A 25,720-nucleotide genomic window follows, 5' to 3' on the forward strand; every position below is an offset into this window, starting at 1 on the left:
TGCCGTGAATTTATGTATTGGATTTTCATACTGTAAAAAGAATTATTTAAAAAGCTGCCTTTTTATTTCAACTGCTACTTTCCCTGCTATTTTATAATAGCGAATGATAATGAACTTGTCATTTTACATATAGGATAATAAATTGCCTTGCTCTGAATACAAGGCTATTACTCACTCATAGGGCCCTGATTATGTTGTGCTAGGAGAGCATGACAAGCGCTTTATGAATGGCACAGTCCTGAAAGTGAACTCAGTCAGTGTTCATTATAGGGTCATCCTCCTAGAATTTGAAAATGTGAACTTCATGCGTGGGGGTACGATCTAATTTTTCACGCTCACTGTATCAGTAACACCTGCATATCAGGGTCTCCCATCATAGTTCTGCATCTTCATTTTAGATAGCACGGTGATCTTTCACTTTAGGAAATGCAGTGACACATGACATATGTGGAAACTTACTCAGCTAATTTGACCATCTTTCATATGTAGTCCCACGCTGACAAACACCTGCCTGTCACCCAGGCTAGAGACAAATCCATCTTCATGAATTCTTACACTGAGCTCTATTATTATTCAGGGGAAAACCACAGAAATACAGTTGGAAATGTCAACCTGTTTGTGGTAGAGGCAGATGGCAATCTCTTTTTTAACTTGTTTCTCTGGATGCCATATTTGTTATATTGCAATATAACCGTTCCTTTTTGATGGGTATTAGACATTTCAGCTTCTGACTAGTCACACAGCAGTACACCTTCTCTCATGTTACGTATCCATGTAACTTGGACTCAGACCAGTTTTTAACCTTAAGGATTTCCCTGTGTGTTCTGTAACAACCTCCACAGGTTTGTACTATCAAAGCAAACGCATTTCTCAGCCATTTTTTCTCTTCAATATTGACACTATTTACTCATTTTGTTTCACTTTAGATACTAGTTCTTTAGCTTTCATTCAAAATTGCATAACCAACACCATGTGAACACTACTACTATTTTAAGTTTTATATTTTATACTTCCGTATTTTCGTCTCTTAAAGTACATCTCTGCCCATTATTTTCCCTTATTCCTGTAGAAGATACAGTGAACAGTTGCGATAGGATGCTGTGCTCATCATCCTCCTCTCTAACCATAGCTACAGGAGCAAAAGGATACTGTATGAAACTGGTTTTGTACTATACAGTATAAAGGCAGCTTATTCTTACAGGTTCAAGGGACAGGTCCAATTTTAAGTACAATACTTGCTATTAAACCAACAACATGTGTTAAAAGGAAGTAAATATTGGCATGGCATTAGTTCCGATGTGTGCTCTCTGTGGTGCAAGAAAAGTAACCCTTAACCAACGGGATAATTCATCTCTGGCATAGCACCGACCTCAGCTCAAACATACCCGAAGATGAATTGGAGGCTTTGGCTACATTTCTCTTGAAATGAGATAGTCAAGCAATGCCAGAAAGTGCTTCCATTTGTTCGAGGCTGAGCTACAAAGAGCAGATCAGATCTTCGCTTGATGTAAGCTGACAGCCTGAAAGGAGCGATCTTGGTTTACAACACTTGAGATACAGCCCAGAGCCTCTGCAGCTGAGAGGAGGACTATAAGCAGAAAGAGACTGAAGTTTGTTTAGAAATACAGTCAATGGACTGTTCAAGGTCACTGTACTGAAAGAAATCTTTGCTTTGGTGCCTTTGTGTATTTGCCTCAACAAAGGCTTTAAGGCTTTCTAAACTCAGATATTTAAACCTAGCTTGTCTTATCCAGTCCTAGGATGACCCTTTCTACTTCTTGCCTGTGAGGGAGAAAATGGTGATCCAATTGTTGCTACTAAGTATCTCAGAATCGATTCAGCTCACAGCATCACTCTCACAGTCACTTTTATATTCTCTTCTGATGGAATATAGAAGCTAACACACAAGGCCCTGAGTTTCAAAGACAGGATTTGCTACTGTTCTAATGTTATAAATCTTAGCCATTTCATAGCTTTGCTCTTTCCAAAACAAACAGATCAGTGTGGGGCTGAAGTGCTCCTACTGGTCTACAGTGCATTCAGAACAGATTCAGAGCTGGTTAAACTGGCATCGGAGTTCTTTGGGCAAGAGCCAGATCTCCACTGTGTGCTTTCTGGTACCTGGTGCAATAGAATACTTCAGTTGCGTGGTTGCCATACCTACACTTCGTATAAAATGCAAATGCCTTCATAATTACGTGATCCTATAGAGTCCACTCCCATGTGGAAATCTATGCTACTACTTGCTAAGAAATCCAAGTGCAAGAAATGCCACAGGCATCTCAAGGTTAAAGAAAATAGTGGAGGGGATGGTTATATTCCCATTCTCTTGGACAAATTTGATCTATACCAAGACTGGCTACTTGGAATGCTTATAATATCTTAAATATACATTTATTATTATTATTATTTTCTTGCTCAGATAGATACTCAGTGAAAGAGGATAATCGTCCAATCTCCTAATCAGAGCCACAAAAGAAGATTTTGATACCCAGGCAAAGAACATTTAGCTTTAAAGACATTTTTCAGTAATAATGACATTTTTCAGTAATAATGACTTCCACAGATTTATCAGCAGGAATTGAAAATAAGACACTTGTATAAAAGTGTTGATATATGGTTGGCTTTTATTTTCATGGCACAAGCTTACATGGCTTAAAGGAAACATATTCTGAAGGAATATGTTTCACAAATTAGTCTTTAACATTACATGAGATATTCTAGTCAGAGCTGTACTTTGTCTGGAGCTAATGTATCAAACTAGGCTAATGATCTAGCCATAATTAAAAACATTAACAAGGTATCAGTTTTATTTTTCCTTTTAATTTGGTGAACAGGAAAGCAATTTCAAAAAAACCCTACACAGAACGGAGATAAAAGTTGGAAATACACATTCATTTACAATGAAACTATTTCATTACACCTCTCAAGGGCTTCGTAAGTAAAGAAAAGCCTCTGAGTTCTCATATACTATAAGCAAAACACAGAATTCATATTTTCATGAGGTAACTACCTTATAATTTCAGGATCTCTGAACTACAGGAAAAAGCCTGATCATCTGGAATTTCATATAATCTAAATATTACGTATCATCAAGACTTTCAGAAATGACTGGTCTCTTTCTTCAGAAAGCATTCAGATTGTTCAGTAGCTTTTTTTTTTTTTTTTTTTTTTTTTGATCTGAGTTTGAGCCAAAGTCCCTATCTACTTTTCAAATTCCTGATTCCCGAAAATGTACAGGGACAATTTCTCCCTACCTGAAAGACCAATTATTTGAATATCTGGGCTTTCTATATACCAGCACCTAAAAATAACTCAAAATTTACCTGTCAGTAAATTATCACATCCCAGGGCTGTGAGGTTCTGTCTAGCTACTTTTTTTCTTCCTTGCTTTTTTTCCTTCTTCCCATTATGTTTTAATGCCCTGGGATCCATGTTACTGAATCAGCAGCTTGAGAGGCATATGTTACAGCTCGCTGGCAGAACCAATTAAAAAAAGAAAGCAAAACCAACAAAAAGGCAAATGAATACAGTTCCAAATCATTCAGTGCAATGTACATTATACACATCTTCATATTCCAGTTTAATTTCTAGCAAAAATGTAACCATGGAACAAACGTCTAATTCACAAGCACTTTCACAAAATGTCTATTACCGAATTCCAGTCCATAGTGCCTTCTCTACAAACACTCTCACGGACTACAAAAATCATATTCTTAGCACAAACAAGTAAAATGTGCTTCTTAATCAAAGTACGTAGAATCTACTTACATTAATGGCCAATATTACCTTTTTATTACACTATGTTATAAAAGTACAAATTGATATAAAGTAAACTAATTTTGCAAATAAGCTGTTTTATTCAGACTCAACATTCTATAACGTGTTATAAAAATCAACCTTTCATTGCACATTTCCACATAACATGATATTTATTGGTTTCCAGGAATCACTGCATCAAGTTTATATTACTGCACGGTCAAAAAACCTAGTTACTTAATATTCTGACTTGACTAGCTATCAGTTGTGGCAGCTTGATTTTACTACATGAAAAATTAGAAGTAGATGGAAGGGAGGCGTCGTCATTCAGGAGTCTCACATTCTATGTCAAAGCGTGATAAAGATAAAACAACTTGACAGCTGCTCTTTTGCATACAAAAGGCAGAAATAGTTGCATATTCCACCCAAATAGGTAAACTCTGTAAGGTGTGACGTGATGTAAAAATAATAGTTCGTATTGAGACTAACGTGGCCATTGATCACAGTACTTGAGCATTAATCCTCAAAGGCACAGCCATGAGGACATACAACACACTACCATGCAGCTCGGTATGAACGCAATGCTAAAACCCGGCCTTACACAGAAGAGTATTATTTTCCAGGCCTGTACTAAAACCCCCAAAAGTATCTGTTCCAAGTATCTTCACGTGTGCTTTTTCTTAGTGTATGCAGTTAAGATACTTGAGAGTGAAGTGCTCCCTGAATTCATTATACTTCCTCCGGATATGGAATCACATTAATTTTCCATTTGTCTCAGAATACCAAATCATAATATATGTGATAAGAGTATGTTGCATATTAACTTGCCTAAACTGCAAAGGGAAAACAAAGAGAATTTGTATTCATCTTATCTGCTTTAACTATGAAATATTAAGCATCTCCGTATTTCTCCTCTAGTGGATTCATAGGCTACAAGATGTTTCAGCTGCTGAGAACAGGAAATGAGTCTGCATGAAAAAAAGCCCCAGTATTCCAGTACGACTTCAGAATCCTCAGCATACAGACTGAAAATGCCGAAAGTTTCGGAAGTACTTACCCAAGTATTATATTTAACATTTTAAGGATAGGGGGCAACAGCAGTTTCTGTAACAAGGTAAAACATCAGTCAGACCTATCTATTTCGCCCTGGTGTCACTCAGACCAGTATCAGGACTGTGCTACATAAAACCTGAGTGGAGCTACAAGAGACACTAATTAAAAATTGTGGAAAAGCACTGACAGCTCAGACAACCCCCACCTGTACTAAGAGCTTGTTGCAGGTGCTAAGAGAACTTGGTATTACATTGCTGTATTTCCAGTATGCTCAGTAGAGAAGTTTCAAATGGTGGAAAATTAGCAGGTCTCTGCTCTGCAATAGTATTTTAAAAAAAATTGTTTTCTCAAATGACTGCCTGAAAGCATCATATAGCATATCTATACCACTGCATGGTAAAGGCAGCCACCCAAGTATAGCATATCATATTGTATCGTATCATATATCATATCATATCAACTAATTGGTCAGTAAAAGACCTTCTTCCAAAGACCATGCTTTGAAATACCACTTTTATTTCTATCAAATAATCCAGGAATGATCAGACAAGACGTTACACTGTCTTAACACATCATAACCTTTCCATAAACACTAAAGGCAGTACACATTTAAAAGAAAAATCAAGAGCAAGACTTCATTTTAAAAGGCTTGTTGGAAAATACATAAGAGAAAAGTAGCTTAAACAAAACCCTAATCTTTCTTAACCAAATGGATTAGGCAGACAAGTAAGCATATACTACATTTACACAGCAAAAAAAAGTTGTTCCACGCCTATATTCTGATTACATTTCTTAAATTAAGCCCTTGTATTAATTCCAATATGTGAAGCTCATAAGATTATGTGTGCATTAATCTGTGCCAACATTTATAATAACAATTAAGTTAACACTATATTATAATACATCACTTGCACATGCACATTTATATTCTGCCCTATGGGTTTACTTAACGTTGACCAAGAGACTCCTGCCCATTTTTTGAAAAATATACTCTTGCTTGTAATAATCTGTGTTCAGAGATTAAAGAGAATAGACTGAACACAAATAAACAATACTGTGATACCAAATCTTTTTGGAAATTCCATAAATAGTGGCCAAATTCTGCTGACATCACTCTTGTGGAATAGTACACTGATAAGCAATCGTGGTAAAGTCAACCCTGCTGAAAAAAACAGACTTAGTCAGTAAGACTGAGGGGAAACATAATTCTTCAGTGAACCCAAATCCGCAGGTGTACATATTCTCCAGTTATGAATAGCAGAAAGAATGGGATTCATGTAGGGGAAAAAAAAAGTTAGGCTTGATAGCACCACAGTTTTAGTAAACATACAGTCTAATTTAGGTATTCTTAAATCCTTTGCTTCCTAGATGAGTATTCATTATTTTTAGGCACTTCCTAGGTTCAAGTACAGGTTTGTGCATATGGCTTGAGTCCTTATCATCCTTAATCATTTAGAACACTGCAATACAGTAACCAAGTTTTGCTTCTGCTCCAACCATCTTTTCTTACTTAGATATTTACAAACAGAAATTCAGATGCAGCCATCCCATAATGAAAGGTACTGGATGGCGTGCACAAGGTCAGAAAAAATTATGTGCTTACATACTGCTTATTTTATTTTCTAGGCGGGTAGCAGGTAGTCCAACTCTGATTAAGTTTGTCTATCATCTCTTTATTCATCCAACTTCAAAAAGTTCAGTTCAAAACTTTCAAGATTCTCACCTGCCTACACCGATGGTTTTGAGGGAACTTCCCGGTCCAGACATTAGAGAGAAAGCAGCTAAGAAAAAAATACTTTGCAGCCCCCAAGAAAATCTGCTTCCATTCAATCAAGTTATAATTGAAAAACTGCTGTTTGCACATACTCAGAAGAGATAACTTTGAATTTAACAGAGGATGTCTCCTTAGATTTTATCCATTTGGATCTGAGCAGGACTTTTCCGTCACTTTCAGCTCTTTATTATGGTCAGCTGTACCAGGAATAAGAATCTAAACTTAAGGGAGGCGACCTGATCTATCACTCTAATTTTCCACCATGCCCAAGCAGAACAGACAAAGCAGCTGAACAGATTCAAACACAGAGGGCAAGGTCTAGAGGTGGAGAGATGAAGCACACTGGGACAAAGCCTCACAACTACAGGAAAGGTGGCAGAAAACCAGGGAACCAATGTGACAGGAAAACTGAAATGACTGGCTAAGGAAACCGGAACTAGATGGGGAACAAAGGCATGACTGAGGGAAAAAAGAGGGGGATTAACTTGGTGGTTGGCAATTTAAAGGGGATACTAAGATGTAACAGTTGGTAAGTTAATGTGATGACTTAGAAGTAATAAGGAACAAGAATAGAGAAAGAAAATTAGTGGAAATGACCAAGAAAAATGTGGTGAAGAATGGGGAAAATCATCACACGGCACGAGGATGTGATAGAAGTGGAATGCAGGCAGTGCAGGGGGTTGGAGAAGGTGGTGGCAAAGGGAGAAAATACAGTTTGATGGTTAAAGCAACCAAACTATGCAGGGTAATGAAATCCTATCCCTGCATTGTGTATTCTATATTTTTGAGGCATTTACTCGCCATACTGGAGTCTCTATCCCAAGTTTTGTAGGCTCAGAGCTCCAACAGAAGACACATCACTATGTTTTGAACTATTTTAGTACTGTATAAGGCTACCTGTTTTCAAAATTCAGGTCCCAGGCATCTTAAAACGAGATTTGTTTGCTACCGTTCACCTTTCTGTGACTGGCAGAATACTGCTAAAACGTTATAGAGTGCTAAAGGAAAAGAGTGTCTTCCACACTACATTTATTTCCTGAGATAGCAACCGGAATGTATGTCAGAGGTACCCATTTCTGAGTAACTCGGACAACAGCTTGCAACACAAGGCTTTTGAGGAAACTCTTAACTGCTCCCTTGAGAATACAGGCCCAGACATAACTATGTTTATAGTATTTAATAGCTTTTAAAGCCAGAATGACCCATGCAATTATCTTGCCTGACTTTCTGCACAACACAAGCCATAGAATTGTCCTGGGCTCCCAAAGTTTGCTTAGAACACATACATTCATAGCACAGAGCTACACATATGCTGATGGGTATTTCTCCTCCCTGCATTTTCTAATGCATCTTTGGTTCTCAATCACTCTCTCAATATAGATAGAAATCCTGTCACTGGGAACCTGGGACTGTACAAAAAACCTCAAAAGACAAAGACATTAGTCTCTACAACTTAAAAATAAATCCTATGGCTTGAAGGACAAATCCTATACAAACTTTCCAACATATAAACTGTGAAATCCTAGAGACCTTGGCCAAGAGTTTTTACTGAATGAAATCACAATTATCTTTTGAATGTTTGCAATTAAACCAATTACAGTAATTTAACAACTAAGAAATAAAGGGAGAGATTCGGTGAAAATATTATCTGTGGAAAAAGGAAACGCGTTTTCTCTGTGAAGGTGACCAAGCACTGGTACAGGCTGCCCAAAGAGGCTGTGGAATCTCCTTCCTTTGGAGATATTCAGAAGCAACCTGGGCATAGTCCCTCCTGGGCAGCTGGCTCTAGGTGACCCTACCTGAGCAGGGAGGTTGGACTAGACGACCTCCAGAGGTCCCTTCTGTGATACCTGAGAGATTCATCCTTTCCCCACCTACTGCTGCAAGACCTGAGGTCAGCTGAGGTGCCTTCTTTTACACCTCTAGACTGAAATACTTCTCTAAAAAGTAAGCAAAGCAGTGCAAAGTGCTTGTTAATTTTCTCTTGTAGTTATTATTTACATCTATGCTTATGTAGATGTACAATATCACTGCAAGTAAATTAGTGTTTGTACAATGTTTTGAAGATAAGGCATTTGCGTATTTGTGTGTTTACATATTCGCACCAATACTGTATATCAAAATATTCTTGTTTTTCTTGGATGATAAAAGCAATTCACTGCCTTTTTTAAGGTTAGTACTCAAAATCCAGCCCCCGTGTACTTATTATTCATTTGAGTTGATTGTACTTTAGCTTCTTTATGGACTCTTTAAAATATGCACTAATAAAATCTTATTAGCTTTTTATTATCAACTGTCTCAACACACAAATATTGCAAGCTGCAGGGATTTTCTGGTCACTGTGAGCAAGACTCCAGATTACTTAGTAATCAATGCATTTGTTACACTGTCTCTGGCAGTTATGTTTCTGAAAAGGTAAAAAATTTCTGGTATCGTTCCGGCAATTTGCAAACATACTTCTGCCTTTAAGGGCGCTCCATTTATTTCAACACAATATAGGAATGTATTCAATCTGGCTAAGCTACTATGATTTACTAACACCTTTCCTTTAGCTGACGTTCCACAGTTGGACGGGCAAAAATTCTATGTTAGAAAGACATCAGGTATTTAGGACCTCAACTTGCTATAAATTCTTTGAAGTCAATAGGTAGGATTTAAAAATCAATGGGAGGATATGGCTCAAAAGTGCCTTTTCCGAAGCTATAATGGTACAAATATTACCACTGAGCACTTGTACATAAGATCTGAACATCTGAAATAAAAGCCTAGAGATCCAGAAGTGTGAGATTACATTGAAATCAATGCATTTAAGTCCTTAAGTAGCTCACCTGATTCATCTCACCAACAGGAATATATGATTGTCTCCAGAATAGACAGGCATTTATAGTAGCAGGGCTTTTTTGTGGTGGTGTACTTTGAAGTCTGCTATTTTAGAAGTGGTTATAGAAGGACATTAGTGAGACAACAAGATAAACGTTTTAGTGAGGAATTACATGGTTGAGAAATCATACATACTCTTCCCAACTGATTTTGCGTGAGTACACTTCGGTTACATTAGAGGTGGTTTTGGTGGAGCATACATACTAAGACTGAGGAAGCGGTTATTAAATTCACCTGGCAGGGTTTAAGGAAGCGTTGATCTATTTTTAATCTATTTTCAGTCTCTTAATGGCACCTGACCCTGTATCATCTAAGACCATAGACATTGGCTCCACAGCGAGTCAGCAGTCTAAAGAAAATACATTACTAACCAAACTGTTAGAAGACTGGTCCCTATTAGAAAATACAATTCAAATGTAGTGTGCACAGTACATCCCCAAATACTATCACAAAATAAACATACAACTCAAATGTGGCTGTTCCAACCATCTAAGTATTACAACAACGGAAACTACAGAAACAAGGGGACGAACAAACATTGTAGCATCAGAAAAAGTGTTACTCTTCATCAAATTCTTTCTGCAATAAACAGAATTGGTACCAGCATTAGCAAAAGAAAAATTATCCGCTCTTGCTTATCATGTCTAAGTTCGTGCAGTCAAGCTGACTGATGTTGAGCACGTTCCCACTTCAGTTGTAGCTGCACAAGTGCATGGCCCCGCCTCTGGTCAGACTTGGGATGCTTTTGCCCACATTATAATAACAACTGGCAAAGAAATGTAGCAACAACATAACTGTATGTACCTAGTCCTGGGTCACTGCTAATAGAGGCCCATTTGCCAAGGACTTTTGGAAACAGAAACCCAGATCTGTAAACAACTCTCATTTCATCCTACGTGAACGTGCTTTTTAAAAGGTCTTTCACCAAATTGTGCACTTTGAAATTTTCCAGAAGGCAATTTTTTTACATTAATACAGGTACTTTTCCCATTTTTATTGCAACCTGAAATGTTTCTGTAATGCTTCCATGGCAAACTGGGTAACAATACATTTAATGTTTCCATCAAATAAATTATATTTCAATTCTAAGTATCTATATAAAATTAATTTTTTAAGCTCTAACCCCAGAATCACCTGAGATTGTAAAACTCTAAACCCAATAGGGCTTAATCATTTCCAATGTTTATATTATTAAGACCTGCAATTCTCAAATGTGTATATTAACCCCTTAGAGGTTAGGACACTGAACCTCCTGATCCTTTCATTCACAGACTACTTCAGGCCAACGAGGTAACGGTGTGATTACAGCCTTTGTACAGGGCTTCCACCAATGCAAAACAGGCTGGAGTTCTAGCCCTGCAATATGCTTCTGCACCTTGTGCCTTCAGAGGTGAATTCCTGGTTCTGCAGTTGGGAGTGAATTTATGTTTTCCTTGTGCTTTCTTGACAACAATTCAGGTCCTATATGCCAGGCGCTACTGATGGAATGATCCAGCCTGGAACAGTGGGTGGTGTGCCTGAATGGTGGAATTCCAAAAATGTTCACAGAACTCTGAGGTTTTGTTTACATTTACTGGTCTCTGGAAATTTTGTGAGACCTTGAAGTGGGCTGTTTTGGTAATGTATAAGCTTATAAGGCCAGTAGCCTTAAAAGACTGGGCAGTTCTTTTATTTAACATAAAGAATCAAAGTGTTTTTGTACAAGTTTAACTACTGATTCAAACTTTTTGAATCATTTGAAATCATCACAAAAATTTTCTCTCCAGGAATTACTAGAGAAAACAACTTTTTCATACAGAAATGGGATAATCAAAGTTTATCTGTATTCTCAGAATTGAGGTATTTATTGCTCCACAGGAGTAAAGATGTTGGATTGCACTGCTAAGGGTGTTTTGTGCATTTCCTGATTAACTCCGGTGCTGGATACCCAAGGAAACGCCACATCCTTCAACTACTTCCTCTGAAAGGAGTAAGGAAGACGAGTTTGCCGAGGAAGTTAAGAAACACAAGAGTATACTTAAGTCACATTTTTCTGACAGAGTAGGCATGGAAAGCTCAACTGGGTATACATCTGGGGTGTCTCAGAACCAGGCCTTCAGCATATTGCAAGATCGAGCTCTTAGTCATAAAAATATATTTTACATATAAAAATACAGCAGATGTCCTTCTAAAAATCATATCTTAAGTGTTATTCCCTCTCATTATGTTTTATACATTCAGAAACAGACGTTTGAGATATAGTGTGAACAGTGCAAAAGACTGTTTTATATTTATAAAAACACGCATTGCAGTACCTTTAAGAGCCAACTGAAAGAGAAGTTGAGAAAGGTTTCATCCTCAGAGAAATCCTGGTCCAAGTCGAACTTTTGTTGAGCGCGTTGTAAACAAACGTCTTCGAATGCAGAGAATCCTCTCATTTCTTTCCAGCTAAGGTAGTCTCAAACACATCAAGTCCTGCTTTGAAGTAAACCTGAGCTGAACTGATGCTGTTCAGCACCTCTGACAAGGCTGCTTGAATGGTCTCATTTGACTGATGTAGTTTGCAGTGCTCCAGCGCCTCTAGCAGTACTGAAAACTGGTTTGTCCTTTCATCTAGTCTGTAAAGAATATTTCTAAAAGAGAACAATGGAGAACAGTAAACTTTTTAGTCAAGACAATTCATCAGAAATTATCAAGAAACTCCGCAAGTATCAGCCACGCTTTAGAGATGATACATATTATGCACAGTAAAGCTGACCCATGGCAAACTAAAAGACAACTGCATATTTATTAAACTGCAGATTTATTGTAAACTGTTCATCGATCTAGGTGTACATGCATTGAAACCTTCACAAAATCCATCAAAGAAATCTCACATTCCTCTTTGACCATTCAAGATCTTACTCAAAATCATGAACCTAGACCTATCACACCCCTCACGACGCATTTCATGCCTCAGCTGGATTCCATTTATTCCCCTCTAAAAAAAGTTTGGTTATTACCGTGGACCCTAGGTACGGATTTTTTTTTTTTCTCCCCTCTCTGCTCCTGTTATTTATTTCACAGTTCAGAGGTGAAATTCTAGCTGCGCTGAAGTCAATGGTAAAGCTCTCATTGCCTTCAACAGAGCCTTTATTTCATCAATAATCCTTTGTGGCATCAGAACAAGAGCAACCCATCTTCAATGTCACATATTTGAGGACGGAAATAAATGGAAGTAACAGCTAAACCCTTATGAAGCAAAATCTGTTTTTTCCTATATCTGCAAGACTTTTTAATAGCTCATATAAAAACACATGCAAAGGTAATGTCTGATCCCTTGGAAATGGCATCTGTATGAGGAATTCAGAGCCTAGCCAGCGATTTCAATGAGACTCTCTGAAGCAGGCTATAAATGTTATCTGAAACCAGGTGTAATCATTATCCTAATTAGAAGAGCATGTAAATATCATAAATCTCCGCCCAGGAGCTCCTTTGATTGTAAACACGAGTGAAATTTGAAACAGGAAAGCTACACGTGATTTGGTGCAGGACCTTATCCTTAAATACCAGGTAGGTGCTCGGGGCAGGGGAGAAGTTGTTTCACAGAAAGAAACTAGCAAGAAAGCAGGACAAGTTAGATACTCCGTCTGTAACCTTACTGCATGACAGAACAGGCTCAATGGCAACTCCACATTCGTAATAAAACTGCCAAGCACCTACAAGAATGATGACCACAGAAGTGTATCTTATTATTACATGAGTCATCTAATTGCCACCTACGAGAGGGAATGGTGATGAAGTAGCCCAATAAATGACACCACAGAACATATAAAATCTTCTGCCATGTTTCCCAGTTTGAAAAAAATGCTTTGAACGAGGGGTGGTGATTTTCAAATAAATGAAATAACTCCCATCCTCATAAGACAATTTTTCAGTCTTTATATTTTTACCTTCCCATATTGGGTATCCATCCAAACCCAGCAACGTGCGATAGCGATGCTAAGCCTTTTATCCCCTGCCAGCAAGACATCTAGTCATTTCAAGTGTTCTGCAATGCAATACACAGTAGTTTTAAACAAGAGGAGGGAAAGGGTTCGAACCCAACCCTGCGGTAGAAGGATAGCTTACGTAGTTTAAAGAGTAGGTCATCACTGACCTAGACCATTTAGACTGAAACAGGTTAAGAGCATTTGCAGGAACAGCTCAGTGGGGACAGAATCCTCCATCAGGAAGACAGTATCAAGCAGATGTGGCAGTAACTTCTCCAGCTTGCACTGCAGCAGCCAGAAGAGGACAACGGTCTGCTTCCTCACTTCTGAGCTGATGCTACTGTTCCTCGAGACTCTGATGCAGCTTACGCTGAAAGGTGACTAAAGTTATATTACGGACTGTCCCTAAAGCGTCTCTGTGATATAGCAAATAAAAACTGTTTATGTTGAGAACCAGAGAAATCCTTGGTTGGTTGGTTTTTAAGGATAGGCTGTGCTATGGGAAATACTATGGTTTTCAAAGCAGGGATTGATTCTGCTCCGTCTGAAATCAATTCGGGGACTCCTGCTGAGATCAGTGTAAGCAGAACCAGGCTTTTGAAGAACTCTCCTCTATAGTTCTCATAGTTCACAGGGAGATAGAAGCCTGTTCACAACCCCTCAAAGCCCTTGAACAGCAGGGGCAATGCTAGAGATAATCACGTTACCTTCTACTCTCCGGTGTCTGGGGGAGTTTGAGCTAGAATTCTGCTCCAAGTGCCTACAACACTGGCATCTTAAGCTACATTAGGATCCCTCTATTCCTTTACTGGGGGTAATGTCAACAAATAAAAATGCCATAAGATAACAACCATCAGCAGAGCAACACTTACTGAGACTGCTAGAAATTAGACTCTAAAGAGAGGATGACCTGAAGACTGGAACATCTGGGGACCACTGAGAAAACATTTGTGGTGAATATGAGCAGACCTTCTATCCCATCTTCAAATGTGCCCTAAACATGGCACACAGGCTAAAAAGATGGTTTAACCTTGACAAACAAGGATGGTGATACAGTTTAACTCTACAGCTGGGATTTTGGAATCACAGGTGATTCCATAGTCAATCCACAGGCAGGTAAAAATGACTGTAAAAAGACAAATACTCCTGGCGCGTCCCACCTGGCTACAGTACAGATCAGTGTCTAACGAGAAAAGCTCAGGTGTCTGATGAATGAAAGAGACAAGCAGTCTGCTCTCATAATTTAACATAATACTAACTTTTGCAACAGAGAGATGACTTCGGCACAACTGCTTGCGTAGTATGACAGAAAATATTTTTTATTTTTATGTATGCAAATAATAATAAGTAACATTATACGGCACCTGTTTTTTTTTTTCATATTTTCTGCTAGAAATCCTCACCAGGGTCTTATATTTTCCAATTACTTATCTTTGCTTGGCAAGCCATGCCACCCCTTTGTTGCATAAAATGATTTCTCTCTCTATGCATGTTCACAAGAGTCAATTTATACATTTTGAATTCTTATCTCTGTCCAAGCTTCATCAAATTAAAAAAAATGGCTAGTCCAGTTTATTACCTCCAAGCCTTTACAAGCCAGAAAAGTGTTTTCATTAAAGATTACACACGGACTGAAAAATAAAACCCGGCAATTTCATTGGCACAAGATATCACTATGTGACCACAACATGCATAATGATACCAAGAGAGTTTAATTTATACTGTGAAATTCAATTACTTAAACATTCCTTAATACAAATTGGTTTTGTAGCCTACACCTCTAAAACAACAATTCCAGCCTCTGGCCTAATTGCTTAAGCATCCACCTTCATCTTTAACTATTTTGATCTTATAATTCGCACAGTCAGCCTGACCCACACCAAATGCAGACTCCTGAACAGAAAAGCGCAATACATTATAGATGACACTCATGAAATTACAACACCCATCATTCATCTTCATGGACTTGGTTCAACGACACATCGCAGGGACCTGAGCAGTGTAACACCGAAAGTAGGAAACCTAATTAGTGACTTCAGGCAGTACCATTGAAAGAGGCAGAACGGCTCCAAACAAATGAATCGGCCTTAGTAAATTAAAGCAAAAAACCTAGAAAAGTGAATTCTAAAAGAACCTCTTCTATAACTTTTACGAGCCCTTTGCAGGCCTGGGAAAATAATGATAATTTATCAAAATAATGCAATTATAGTTAAATGCTGTTTTACCTTATCACAAATAAGGATGTAATGTCACCCCTACCAGAATACAATGATTTTGACAAATTCTTGAACGACAGATCACACTAAAAATATATTGACTTTAACACAACTTCAAACTACTCTGGAGATTGTATTAGAACAACCGGACAGTACAAGATAAAACTAGATTACTGCATTAGTCTGGTCATGAAAAAGGATTTTTTAGCTTACAAGAAAGGTTTGCGTGTAGGTAATGTACAACAAAAGCTGAATTATTCAGGTACTTACAAACAGCCTCCTATCTTAGAGCTCACATTTGAGATTTTGAAAAGTAATTATTAAATCATTAGGACATGATGGCAAGTATACAGTCCCACACAAAATGAATGCAGGTTTTCTCTGTGGAATCGCATTAGAGTTGTTTACAGATAAATGCTACGGGCAGCCTCTGTCTATTCCAGTTACGTGCTGTGACAAGACCTGCTTCAGCATCCTCACAAATTCAATTTTATAAATCCCCGAATTACTTTTTCTCGTACTCTCCAAGAAAAAAGCGCACCATGATAGGGATTCTCCGCACTTCCCTTTCTCTTGATAATGTTCACTTTCAAATGCATTTTTCTTGCATCTAGGAGTTTGTTTTCATTCACGTTTGTAAAATATAAAATGTTATTAACCTGGCAAATAAATAAATGCATTCTAATAATAGTATTTCCATGTTGTGACTTCCAGTTCCACGGGGTGTTTATTTACTGTAGGATATAAAAATATCACAAATTCTTCTTCCCTGGAAACTGCATGAGCTGATTTATACCAGTTTATTTACACTAGTTTGTACCTCGGAAGATTTTATGGTGAAGGTACAGAAATCCTCCCTTCATCCTCTGGGTCCCTTATCCTTTTGATCCCCAATGGGGCTTCTCCTTTGTTTATTTTTTAAACTTTTTTGACACTCAAATACAGTTATCTTACCTATTTTATTTCGCAGCACTATTGCAACAGAAGGTTTATAATTATAAAATTTGAGCTGCTAGCCATATAAAGCTAACTTTTTTCAAGACAAAATTTATGCAGTGGTGAACTGTCATTACATGTCATTACTGCTGATCCAGAGAAATGGATTTCTACAACGCTCGTTTCTTGCTGGACGGAACAGTGGAAGTCACTGGCCCTGCGGCCACGTGATCGAACAACACGCGTGTGACCAGGGAAGATGGGGACACGGCGGCCAACCTTTTAGGGCAACTTAGCTGTAAATGTCACTTTATTCCTCCACGGTCCTCACAAACTCAACACGTCATATTTAAGGATCATTTATTTGTAATGTGTTGTTCTGAACTTTTGTTTGCTCCACACATCCTATTCTTTTTGAAGAGCCATCGACTGCCTTGCTTTAGTGCTCTCATTTATAGGACCTCAGATTTTTCTACCCATATATATTACAGAAAGTGATATATTTAACTCATATGTACACTCAAAGGTGAAAGTCTGCCAGCAAGGTAGGTATTTGTGTGGTATCAGCAGTTGATAAGCTACAGGTAATCCAGACATCAAACCTAAACAGTCTAACCAACTGAAACGCATTTCAAAGGCATCATTACGTGACAGTGGTAAACCAGATAAATTCTGTCCCTGCCTGACAGAAATTTATCTTGCGTAAGAGACAGGAGTTAGGGCATCTCTAATTGAGTCAATTATGGCAAACGGAGGTTATGGTAAATCTGCATTTAACAAAATCCTGTTGGGACGTGGGACTATAAGGAGATAATTATTCCAAGTCTGCATTTGTTTCTGAGAGGCCGCTTCAGAATAGGTCTTGTTTAAAAAATAAATCCTGATTTTGGCAGCTCTGTGAAGTGTCTCGAGGCTTGGTTTGGCTTGATTGCATGCCAAATAAACAAAGGAAAAAGAGAAGCCAAACTGGAATGATAGCTGGTTACAAGATATATTATCTTTCATTTCTGCAGTTATCTTTGATTACAGTGCTTTTCTAAAGGTAACGAATGCACTGTTGTAAACCACACTAAGCTCTTACTGAATTATCGCTAAAGCCAACCCTAACTCTAGCATAAGTTTCAGCTTGCTGCGCCCAGCCAACCTTAGATCTTTGTCAAGGCCTTGATGGCACTAATAGGTCCTACTCGCCCGACCAGCCTTACCTGGGCCACTTCCCACACCGCCTGCTCGCAGGCCCAGCAGCCCCATCTCACCCGAGCCCTTGGTCTGCAGTCCCGGCCTGAGCCACGTCGTAGGCGTGCCTGTCTCCAGCCCTGGTGCTGCCCTGCAGCCCGTTGATCCAGACCCCAACCTTCAAGACCACTTCCCGGCCTGACTTGCATCACCGGGGGCTTGCCTGATGGCCGAGGCTCTCGGCTGAACCTGACTGCCCCTCCCAGGCCTCCCCTGCTTGCATTGCTTGGGCACTCACCTGGCTGGAGCGGCCACTGCCCTGCTGGCCACGTTACCATGCTTGGCTGCCCATCCTTTAGGGAGCAGCCCGCTCCCACCACCCCCGACAATCTTCACCTAAAGAGGTGACCGCATCAGACTTGACTCTATAATAACCAGCCATCCGAACTGTACCTACAGACCCTCCCAACCTCAAACCTGTCCTGGTGATCGTTACAGATTCACCTACTACATCCCAATTTGCACGTACGAGCATTCGGAATCCTAAAGAGAAAGTGAAAGATCTATTAAAGAAATCAAGCTGAGTAAAGGTTGCTTGGGGAATTTTTTGCGACTAAAACTCAACATTCACAGAAAAAATTCACTTTCACTTTCTGCTCCCAAACATGTAAGAAAATTATTCTTTTGATAGTTGTTTCATTACTGTCAACAGTAATAAAAAGCTAGATGAACGCTAATCTTCATTTTCTGATAATAGGACATTGCTTTGTAATGGCTTGGAAAAGATTTCAAATGGGATACTGTATCTATGACAACCTGTAGCTAAACTTTTTCACTTTCGTTAAATAAACAGTAATTACTTCCTTTCTTCCCGTACTTTTTTATATTTTTGTGGCTTGTGATAGCAAAACAGCTTCTAGTATAATATAAAATAATCATGAACGAATGAAAGCTGGAAGCTTGATTCAAGTTGCTAATCATAAGAGAACTGATGTTCTGGAACAGCCTCAAATAAGAATAACGGAGTAAGAAGTCTGACTAGTTTAAAGACTGAGTTTGGGTAAAATCAGGCTTCAATAAAATACCTGTTTTGCAAGGGCTGAACATCAACCTTGCACTCACAGTTTTTCCCCTGTTGGAAATTTGCTGAGTTTAGGAAATCTATTTCTTCTTGCTTTGGAGTAAGTACGATCAGTAAGTAAGAAGAACCAATTCTACAACTTCAACAGTGCAGAATGACTTCACAGAACAGAAGCGGAATGAAAAAGAAAAATTAGGGTGCATTTGTTCTTCAGAAGTTGCAAGTGATTATTTATGACTGCTGAAGAGCAGTTCTCTAATTAATTAGGCATGATTTTCTCTAGGGTTTTATAGAAATTAATTAAGTGACTTTATCTAGAAATTCCTGAAGAAGCCACAAAACACACTATCAGACTCTGCCACAGACCGCTTGAACCCTACACGCAGCTGATGAGAGAATGGTATATACTCCACAGAAATGCAAACATTCCTGGAAAGTCCTTCAATATTTTTTCTGTAATTTCTTACAACAAGGACTTGCATCTATAAAGAGTGATGATGCATTAAACAAAATTAATATAACTGTATTTTAAAATGTTATTTGCTGGCAGCAACCGGTATGAAATACACTTTGTTAAATTTCAGATAATGTAGCTGTTGGTACCAAATGTAGGCATGGTGTTCTTTGATTTATGCTGCACTTGCTTTTCAAAGGAAAGAAACATATGCTTATGCTGAATAATTTGGAGGAAACTATTTTTCTTTTAAGGATGTCTCAGTCTGAAACGTACAAATTCAAAGCAGATGTGCTACTATTTCCAAGGACTTGAGGGAAGTGAATTAATAAAATTATTTCCAAATGGCTCACAGCTGATATTCTGAAGGCTTCATAGCGTTTTTTATCTAGAAATCATGTAAAACATCCGATTCCTAAGGAGGAATACAATTTCTAAACAAAGCTGCAAGCAGGGTCCCGTATTTGTGCAGTAAATTGGCTTGACCTTGATGTCCAGTTCCGATCCTGGTTACGTTTATCATCGTAAGTAACTCCACACCGGGAGACGTGAGACCGTTATCACCACAGCCAAAATCAGAAAGGTCACTATCATAAGAGTTAACTGTAGATAAAAAATTAATCATGTCATAATATGTTCTTTACAGAAATGCCTGAAGTTATATTTTTATTACCTTCAATGGCATGGATACACACAAAATTAACGGTTTTTTTATCCCATTTAAGGTAATTTTGTGTTAATGATCCCACCAGCAAATTTCTAAGTCCTATTGCCTGGGTAATACCTCAGTGGGGGGAGTATTACATTTTTAACTAGTTTTCCAATGAATTCCACTTATTTTTGTACTATATTTGAGAAATGTTCCTGGCTAATATTTCAAACATACACGAGTGGTTCTTACCTGTCATGACCAAAAATGTGGAACCACATATTTCTTGGATCTAAAAAATGTTATCGACTCTACCATTTATAAGAAAAATGAAATAATGTATAAAATATTAAGTTTCTGTCATACTTAATAAATTCAAAACCTACTGCTTTATATAACTTTCTGAGATCACAGGCTATTTTTCTCTGTAACCGAATGTTCTTGGCCTATTGAGCACAGACCTGAGTGAGATCTGCCAGAGAGGGAAACCAAATGGGAACTGTATCCTAACGGGAAGAGTTGCTAGGCATTGGAACGACAGCTCTGCACAGAGCCCACTGAATAGCCCTCAGTGAAAGGATCTTTCCAGTTAGCACAACAACCACTGTGAAATGGGCTAAAACATCTAATAAGGCCACATATTCAAATAAATGTCATTATACAAAAAAACCAGGTTCTTTGCAAGGTCACGACCACGCACATTCACGGAAAGCACAAGGAATTGTACGTCCTGGATGAACTCTTGTCTTAAGGGCCACGAATGCTGTGGTAAATTGCAATATGTGTAATAATATTTACTGTACCAAAAACATAACGGGTCTGACGCATACTAAGGACAGAACTCTCTAAGTGTACCAATCAATCTAATTAAAAGGATGGAAGAAAATTCATGAGAAGTACATAAAGGAAAAATAAATTAAGGTAGGTACACCCAGGTTTGCCATTCATATCAGGGAAGCGAGACAGCTAGTTTCCAGCCATGACATAATCCCTAGTTATAGTGGTTTTCTGCTTTTGCAGGTGTAATGAAAAGATTTTCATGTAAGCTTTAAAGTCAACCATAATTACATCCCTGCAGATGGCTAATTCAGTAGTATTTATGCAGCAAATGCTCTTTAAATAGTAAAAATTTACAAGACAACAAATACAGTCATTACCTCATGGTCATTACATGTACCGGTGATTGCAAAGGAAAACCCATTTGAAGTGCCACTCAGATGGATCAGGTGTTTTGAGTTACATTCACTTCATCGCATCTTCTCTGTATTAAGAAAGGGTGTAATTCAGCATGATTATCAGTCATGAGAAAAATAATAACCGTAACAGGAATTTGTAAGAGCATTATCAAAGTAGTAATTGCTACCGATGTACACCAGGATAAACGTGCTGCTCCACACACGGATGAATGTTAAAGAGTCAACAGCCCAGCGGATGAAATTCTACCTATCTGGCTGAAAGAATGAATAACCACAGCGCTGCTGAATCCCCCCCAGAGGGGCTGGGAGGACGAGGGCAGAACCCTTCCCAAAGTCGTCCAGTGCCAGACAATGCTCATGCCGCCAGAAAATTGTTCCTACAGGTCCATTATGCATTTAAACAGTCCCTACATTTTCCTAGTTATACTTGTTCTGGGGAGCTGCGCTGGTGGCAAAAGGTGTCCTAGGGAATGGTACTTGTGCTATTCAGAGTTACAACTTGATTTCAACACTACATTATGTTGATCCACTGAATGAGCAGATTCATGACTGTGTCTTCTTCTTCCTGGTCCCTCAAATCCCATTTTGACTATCTGCACCATCTGAGTGAATAGGAAGTGACCTTAATTACATCTGGCTTCTGGTAGCTGCTCAAGAGAGAAGAAAGTTCCATTTTTCCTCCCCCCGTGCTACACTCCCACGTAGAAGTCGGGTACAATGTTTAAAAGGAATACAGTAAACAAAATACTTTCAGTCCACCTTATATCAAGGTTGTTACTCCAGAGACTGCTACTGACTCAGATGTATGAATTTGACTCAAATTATGATTTTAAACTGAACTAAGTGTGCCAAACATGCTATTGCATTTTTTTTGAAGACAGAGATATCTATGTAAGTGCTGTTGGAATCTAGTGTTCAGGATTTAATAGGAAATACTTCTTAGTTTGTACCGACCTGGTTATACTGACATCATTGCTTGTCGTGCCGTTAACTAACTGGTTTGTCTCTGGTTTTAGGATTCAAACAAAAAACCTGGCAGTTAAGAATTGCAATATGTTCTTATAAATTATTTTCTAATCAGGGGTGACCTGCAGAGATGACTCAGTCTATTCAGTTTTATGATAAAAACCACTTTTGACTATGCTGTAAAAACTCTGGCTACTGACTCATGATTGTCACCACTGATGAATCCCGGTCATCGGACAACGGCATATATTCACAGGAGCATTTACACCAAGAACCTAATCCCTTCAGTCAATGTCCGCTACCAAAGACTGGGAGGAAAATGATCTTTCAAGTAAGCATTAACTAAAGATTTACTAAGCACACACAGCATCTCAGATGTTGTGACAGTGCATAGCTGCCGCCCTCCACCTCTCTCACGCAACTGCTTTTTGCCTTCCCACATTCTTGGGGAAGAACATAAAACCATCCTTGGAATGTTTCCTGTGATTTTCTTCTCATTAGGAGTTCATGAAGTGAGCCCCAATGAAGCGAGTCTTACTGAAACCGTGTCTCACTTCTTCTGTCCTGAACATTTGAGTTTGTCATCTCTAAGTTAGACTTACAAACTACAACTAGACTGCATAATCGCTGCAGTTTGAAGGAAGAAGGTAGAAGAAAACGGGAAGACATCTTAGGGGTAAAAAAAATACATTCAGGCAAATGTGTATCAGAGAGAAGGGAGCTGAACAAGAACTGCAGAGCCAAGAAACACCAGTGATGGATTAGAAAGTGAAACAAGTGATACCACGAATTGTAACTCCATTTATAAGATGTGGAACAGTTCCAGAAGAAAGAGATGCAAATTTTGAAAGACACAGGATACTAGGGTGAAAAGTCAAATGGCAAATCACTGCTGTACAGTAAGAATAAAATTCATTTATTCTGACTGAACGGCAAAATCTGAGGTACGTTATTCTAAATCCAGTCCACAATACTTTCCTTCTCCCCCAACATCATTCCAGTATTGTATTTACAAATTGCATATGGCAGATAACACGAGACAGAACGTTATCTACTACTGTCAGCGCAACACGAATCATTGCAGTATCTCCCACACTACAGATCATCAGCACCATCCCAAATCACTCTCTCCACATTACACGATGCAGAAAAATACGTACTCTGTGTGTTTGGTTCAGGTCAGTCAAAAAGATCTCAAACATTACCACAAAGTATACTGGAATATTTTTTACTCAAAGCCACAAATGAAGAGTTCAAAATGAAAAAACTGATCTGCAAAGAGTCTGTGCAACGAGCCAGAATTACTGTCTTCTGTAGAAACTCGTGGCTAGATTTTTTTTTTTTTTTTTAACATGACATTGCACTACATAGTTACCCATGTCACTGTTTAAGATCAGTGGGATATTTGCATCGTTAACGTTTGTCCTCTGTAAATCCAATGAGCAGCTTGCTTACACATAGGGATTCAATACGGACTTTAACTTTCCTACTAATTGTATCTCTAGAAACTGGAGTCATAGGGCATGTGAATTTTGACACCTGAGAATCCGCTGCAGTTTATCAGTCAAACAGAAATAAATGCAGTAGACTCCGTACGCCTGTCAGCAACGTATATAACACATCGCCATCCGAAAGGGAAACGTTTGTCCCAGTGAACAACAAACACTTGAGTGGCATGAGATTAGCAGTGACGCAAATTATCTTTTTGTGTGGTGCTAAAAGCATCTTTTGATTGTTCCGTCATTTCATTATGTCAAATTCAGGCTGCATAATATATCACTGCCTACAGAGAGTATTTTATTCAGTGCATTTTAACGTACTGAGCTGTTGTGATTTTTTAGCCCAAAGAAGTGTTAATGTCACACCTGGGTATCCATGATAAAAAGAAGCAAAAGGAAGAAGTTTAACTTGCACAAATGAGCAATAAAAACTGCTGGAGGTCTTTCTTGAAAACACAGATTGTTTTCAAAATCCTTACTTTTCACCTACTTATTACTGAATTCACTCAATTACATCTGCTAAACGTAGCCCAATGGCCCCTGCAACAATTCCCTAACTAGCGGTGACAGATGCATACTGCCTTAATGGGCAGGGGAAACTCGGCAAGCTAAGATGAAACTCTTAAATGAAAGATTTTACACAAGTTGACTTTGATTTTTTTAAAAAATTGTTAAAAGAACTGTCAGTCAGGACATAAGTGACCCTTAAGCAATGGTTTATTAAGAATAAAACCCACCTAACTGAAGTGGAAATGACAGCCTGAGCCCCTGTGTGCCTTTTTTTTTTGGACTTTTAAAGACCAAAGACAACAAACTCTGTATTTAGTGACTCCTTTAGATTTGGAAATCTCGGTGGAAGCATCACAGGATGTTCTAGGAAACCCTGCATCCTTTCTACTGGATCCATCGAGTATCAACAGCATCCATCAAATACGAATATCAGGTTGAGTTCTAGGCATGGACCCGACAAAACAAAACACTTTCAGAAAGAGAAGACATCTTATTTCACTGAGTGTCCTCTGCCTGATACTCCATAACGTTTTCTTGATTATCTCATTTCTTTGCAACGTTATTATTCATTGTTCCCATGCTATTGAAGCGCTACGCCTTTCAACACAAAGACACAAGCTCCCCGTGTGAATACCTAAGGGGCGGCCACACGCACTCGACAGACAGGTTAGGCTGACAGGTTGTCAGAGGCTGTGGTGATCAGCAAATATAAGAAATAAAACATACAAAGAACAGTAGGAATGGTCTTAGTCTAGGCAAACTAAGAGTCGAGCTCCATATTTATAAACACCAGGAAGACACACGCTGTCTTGTTATCCATGATACTGGCGGTGCCAGTGTTTGGGCGGGTATTTTTGTAGGGTGAAAAGCATGCAAAAGCATGACACTAGACTTCTAGAATCTAAGAGTTTGAAAAATTAGCTGATGCACAAAAGACAAAGATGTTCAGGAAAGAGACAGAGAGGAGACTCATCACGCAGCATGGATGCGTTTGCCTGATTACCTAACTTACAAACATTAATTTACAGAAATTAATTGTATTCCCTCTCAGAAGCCACGTCGAGATTTGGTTAATCAGTGTCAGGACAGGTGTCAGCGAGTACTTCCTCGACCTTATCAGACAAGTTGCTTTCACTGTAGGGAAACTGCCCCAGGTCTTTGCTTCGATCCATGTTTATTTATGGCTGAAGCACCCTTTGTTTAGAATACGGAGATAAAGCATCTTCTTCTGTCCCCAGCAGGTGACTACATGGGCTTTACTGAATGCTGATGAGGGTAAGAATTTGAGATCTTCTTGCTACGTATCAGCATTTATAGAATCATCTCTCTGCTGAGGCTGACCACCTCATTGAGAGGACAATATGCTCGAGATAATATTTTTTATTTTTTCCTGTCTACGCACAGTGCCTGAAGTACCAGGACCTCTGTGCTTACCTTGGCTTCATGCATGCCACTGCAGTGTAATCTATGGTTATTAGTACTAGTATCAAAATATGAGCATCAGAAAATCTAGGGAAATGTTCAGCACAAGTATACACCGTAGGAGTGGAAAGCAAGAAACAGCCCCATTATTCCATTAAAATAATGACAAAATATAAATCACAAAATTACCAATATTATG

The 25,720-nt window shown here is 38.6% G+C and overlaps 1 protein-coding gene across 12 annotated transcripts in view; it reads right to left on the reverse strand.

The window, feature by feature from the left end:
• NAALADL2 (N-acetylated alpha-linked acidic dipeptidase like 2) overlaps positions 1 to 25,720 on the reverse strand; it is a 647,972-nt gene that overhangs the window by 158,557 nt on the left and 463,695 nt on the right. For 10 of the 12 annotated variants that reach the window (XM_054206715.1, XM_054206712.1, XM_054206719.1 and 7 more), the window contains one exon: positions 1,043 to 12,078. In XM_054206715.1, coding sequence (XP_054062690.1) covers positions 11,880 to 12,078 — 199 coding nt within the window. In that variant the 3' untranslated portion in view covers positions 1,043 to 11,879. Of the gene's footprint in view, positions 1 to 1,041; positions 12,079 to 25,720 lie in introns of those variants that run through there. The other 2 variants (XR_008467120.1, XM_054206722.1) reach the window with 2 other exon arrangements.

Source organism: Rissa tridactyla, chromosome 6 (assembly GCF_028500815.1).
Source record: "Rissa tridactyla isolate bRisTri1 chromosome 6, bRisTri1.patW.cur.20221130, whole genome shotgun sequence".
Classification (NCBI taxonomy): Eukaryota; Metazoa; Chordata; class Aves; order Charadriiformes; family Laridae; genus Rissa; species Rissa tridactyla.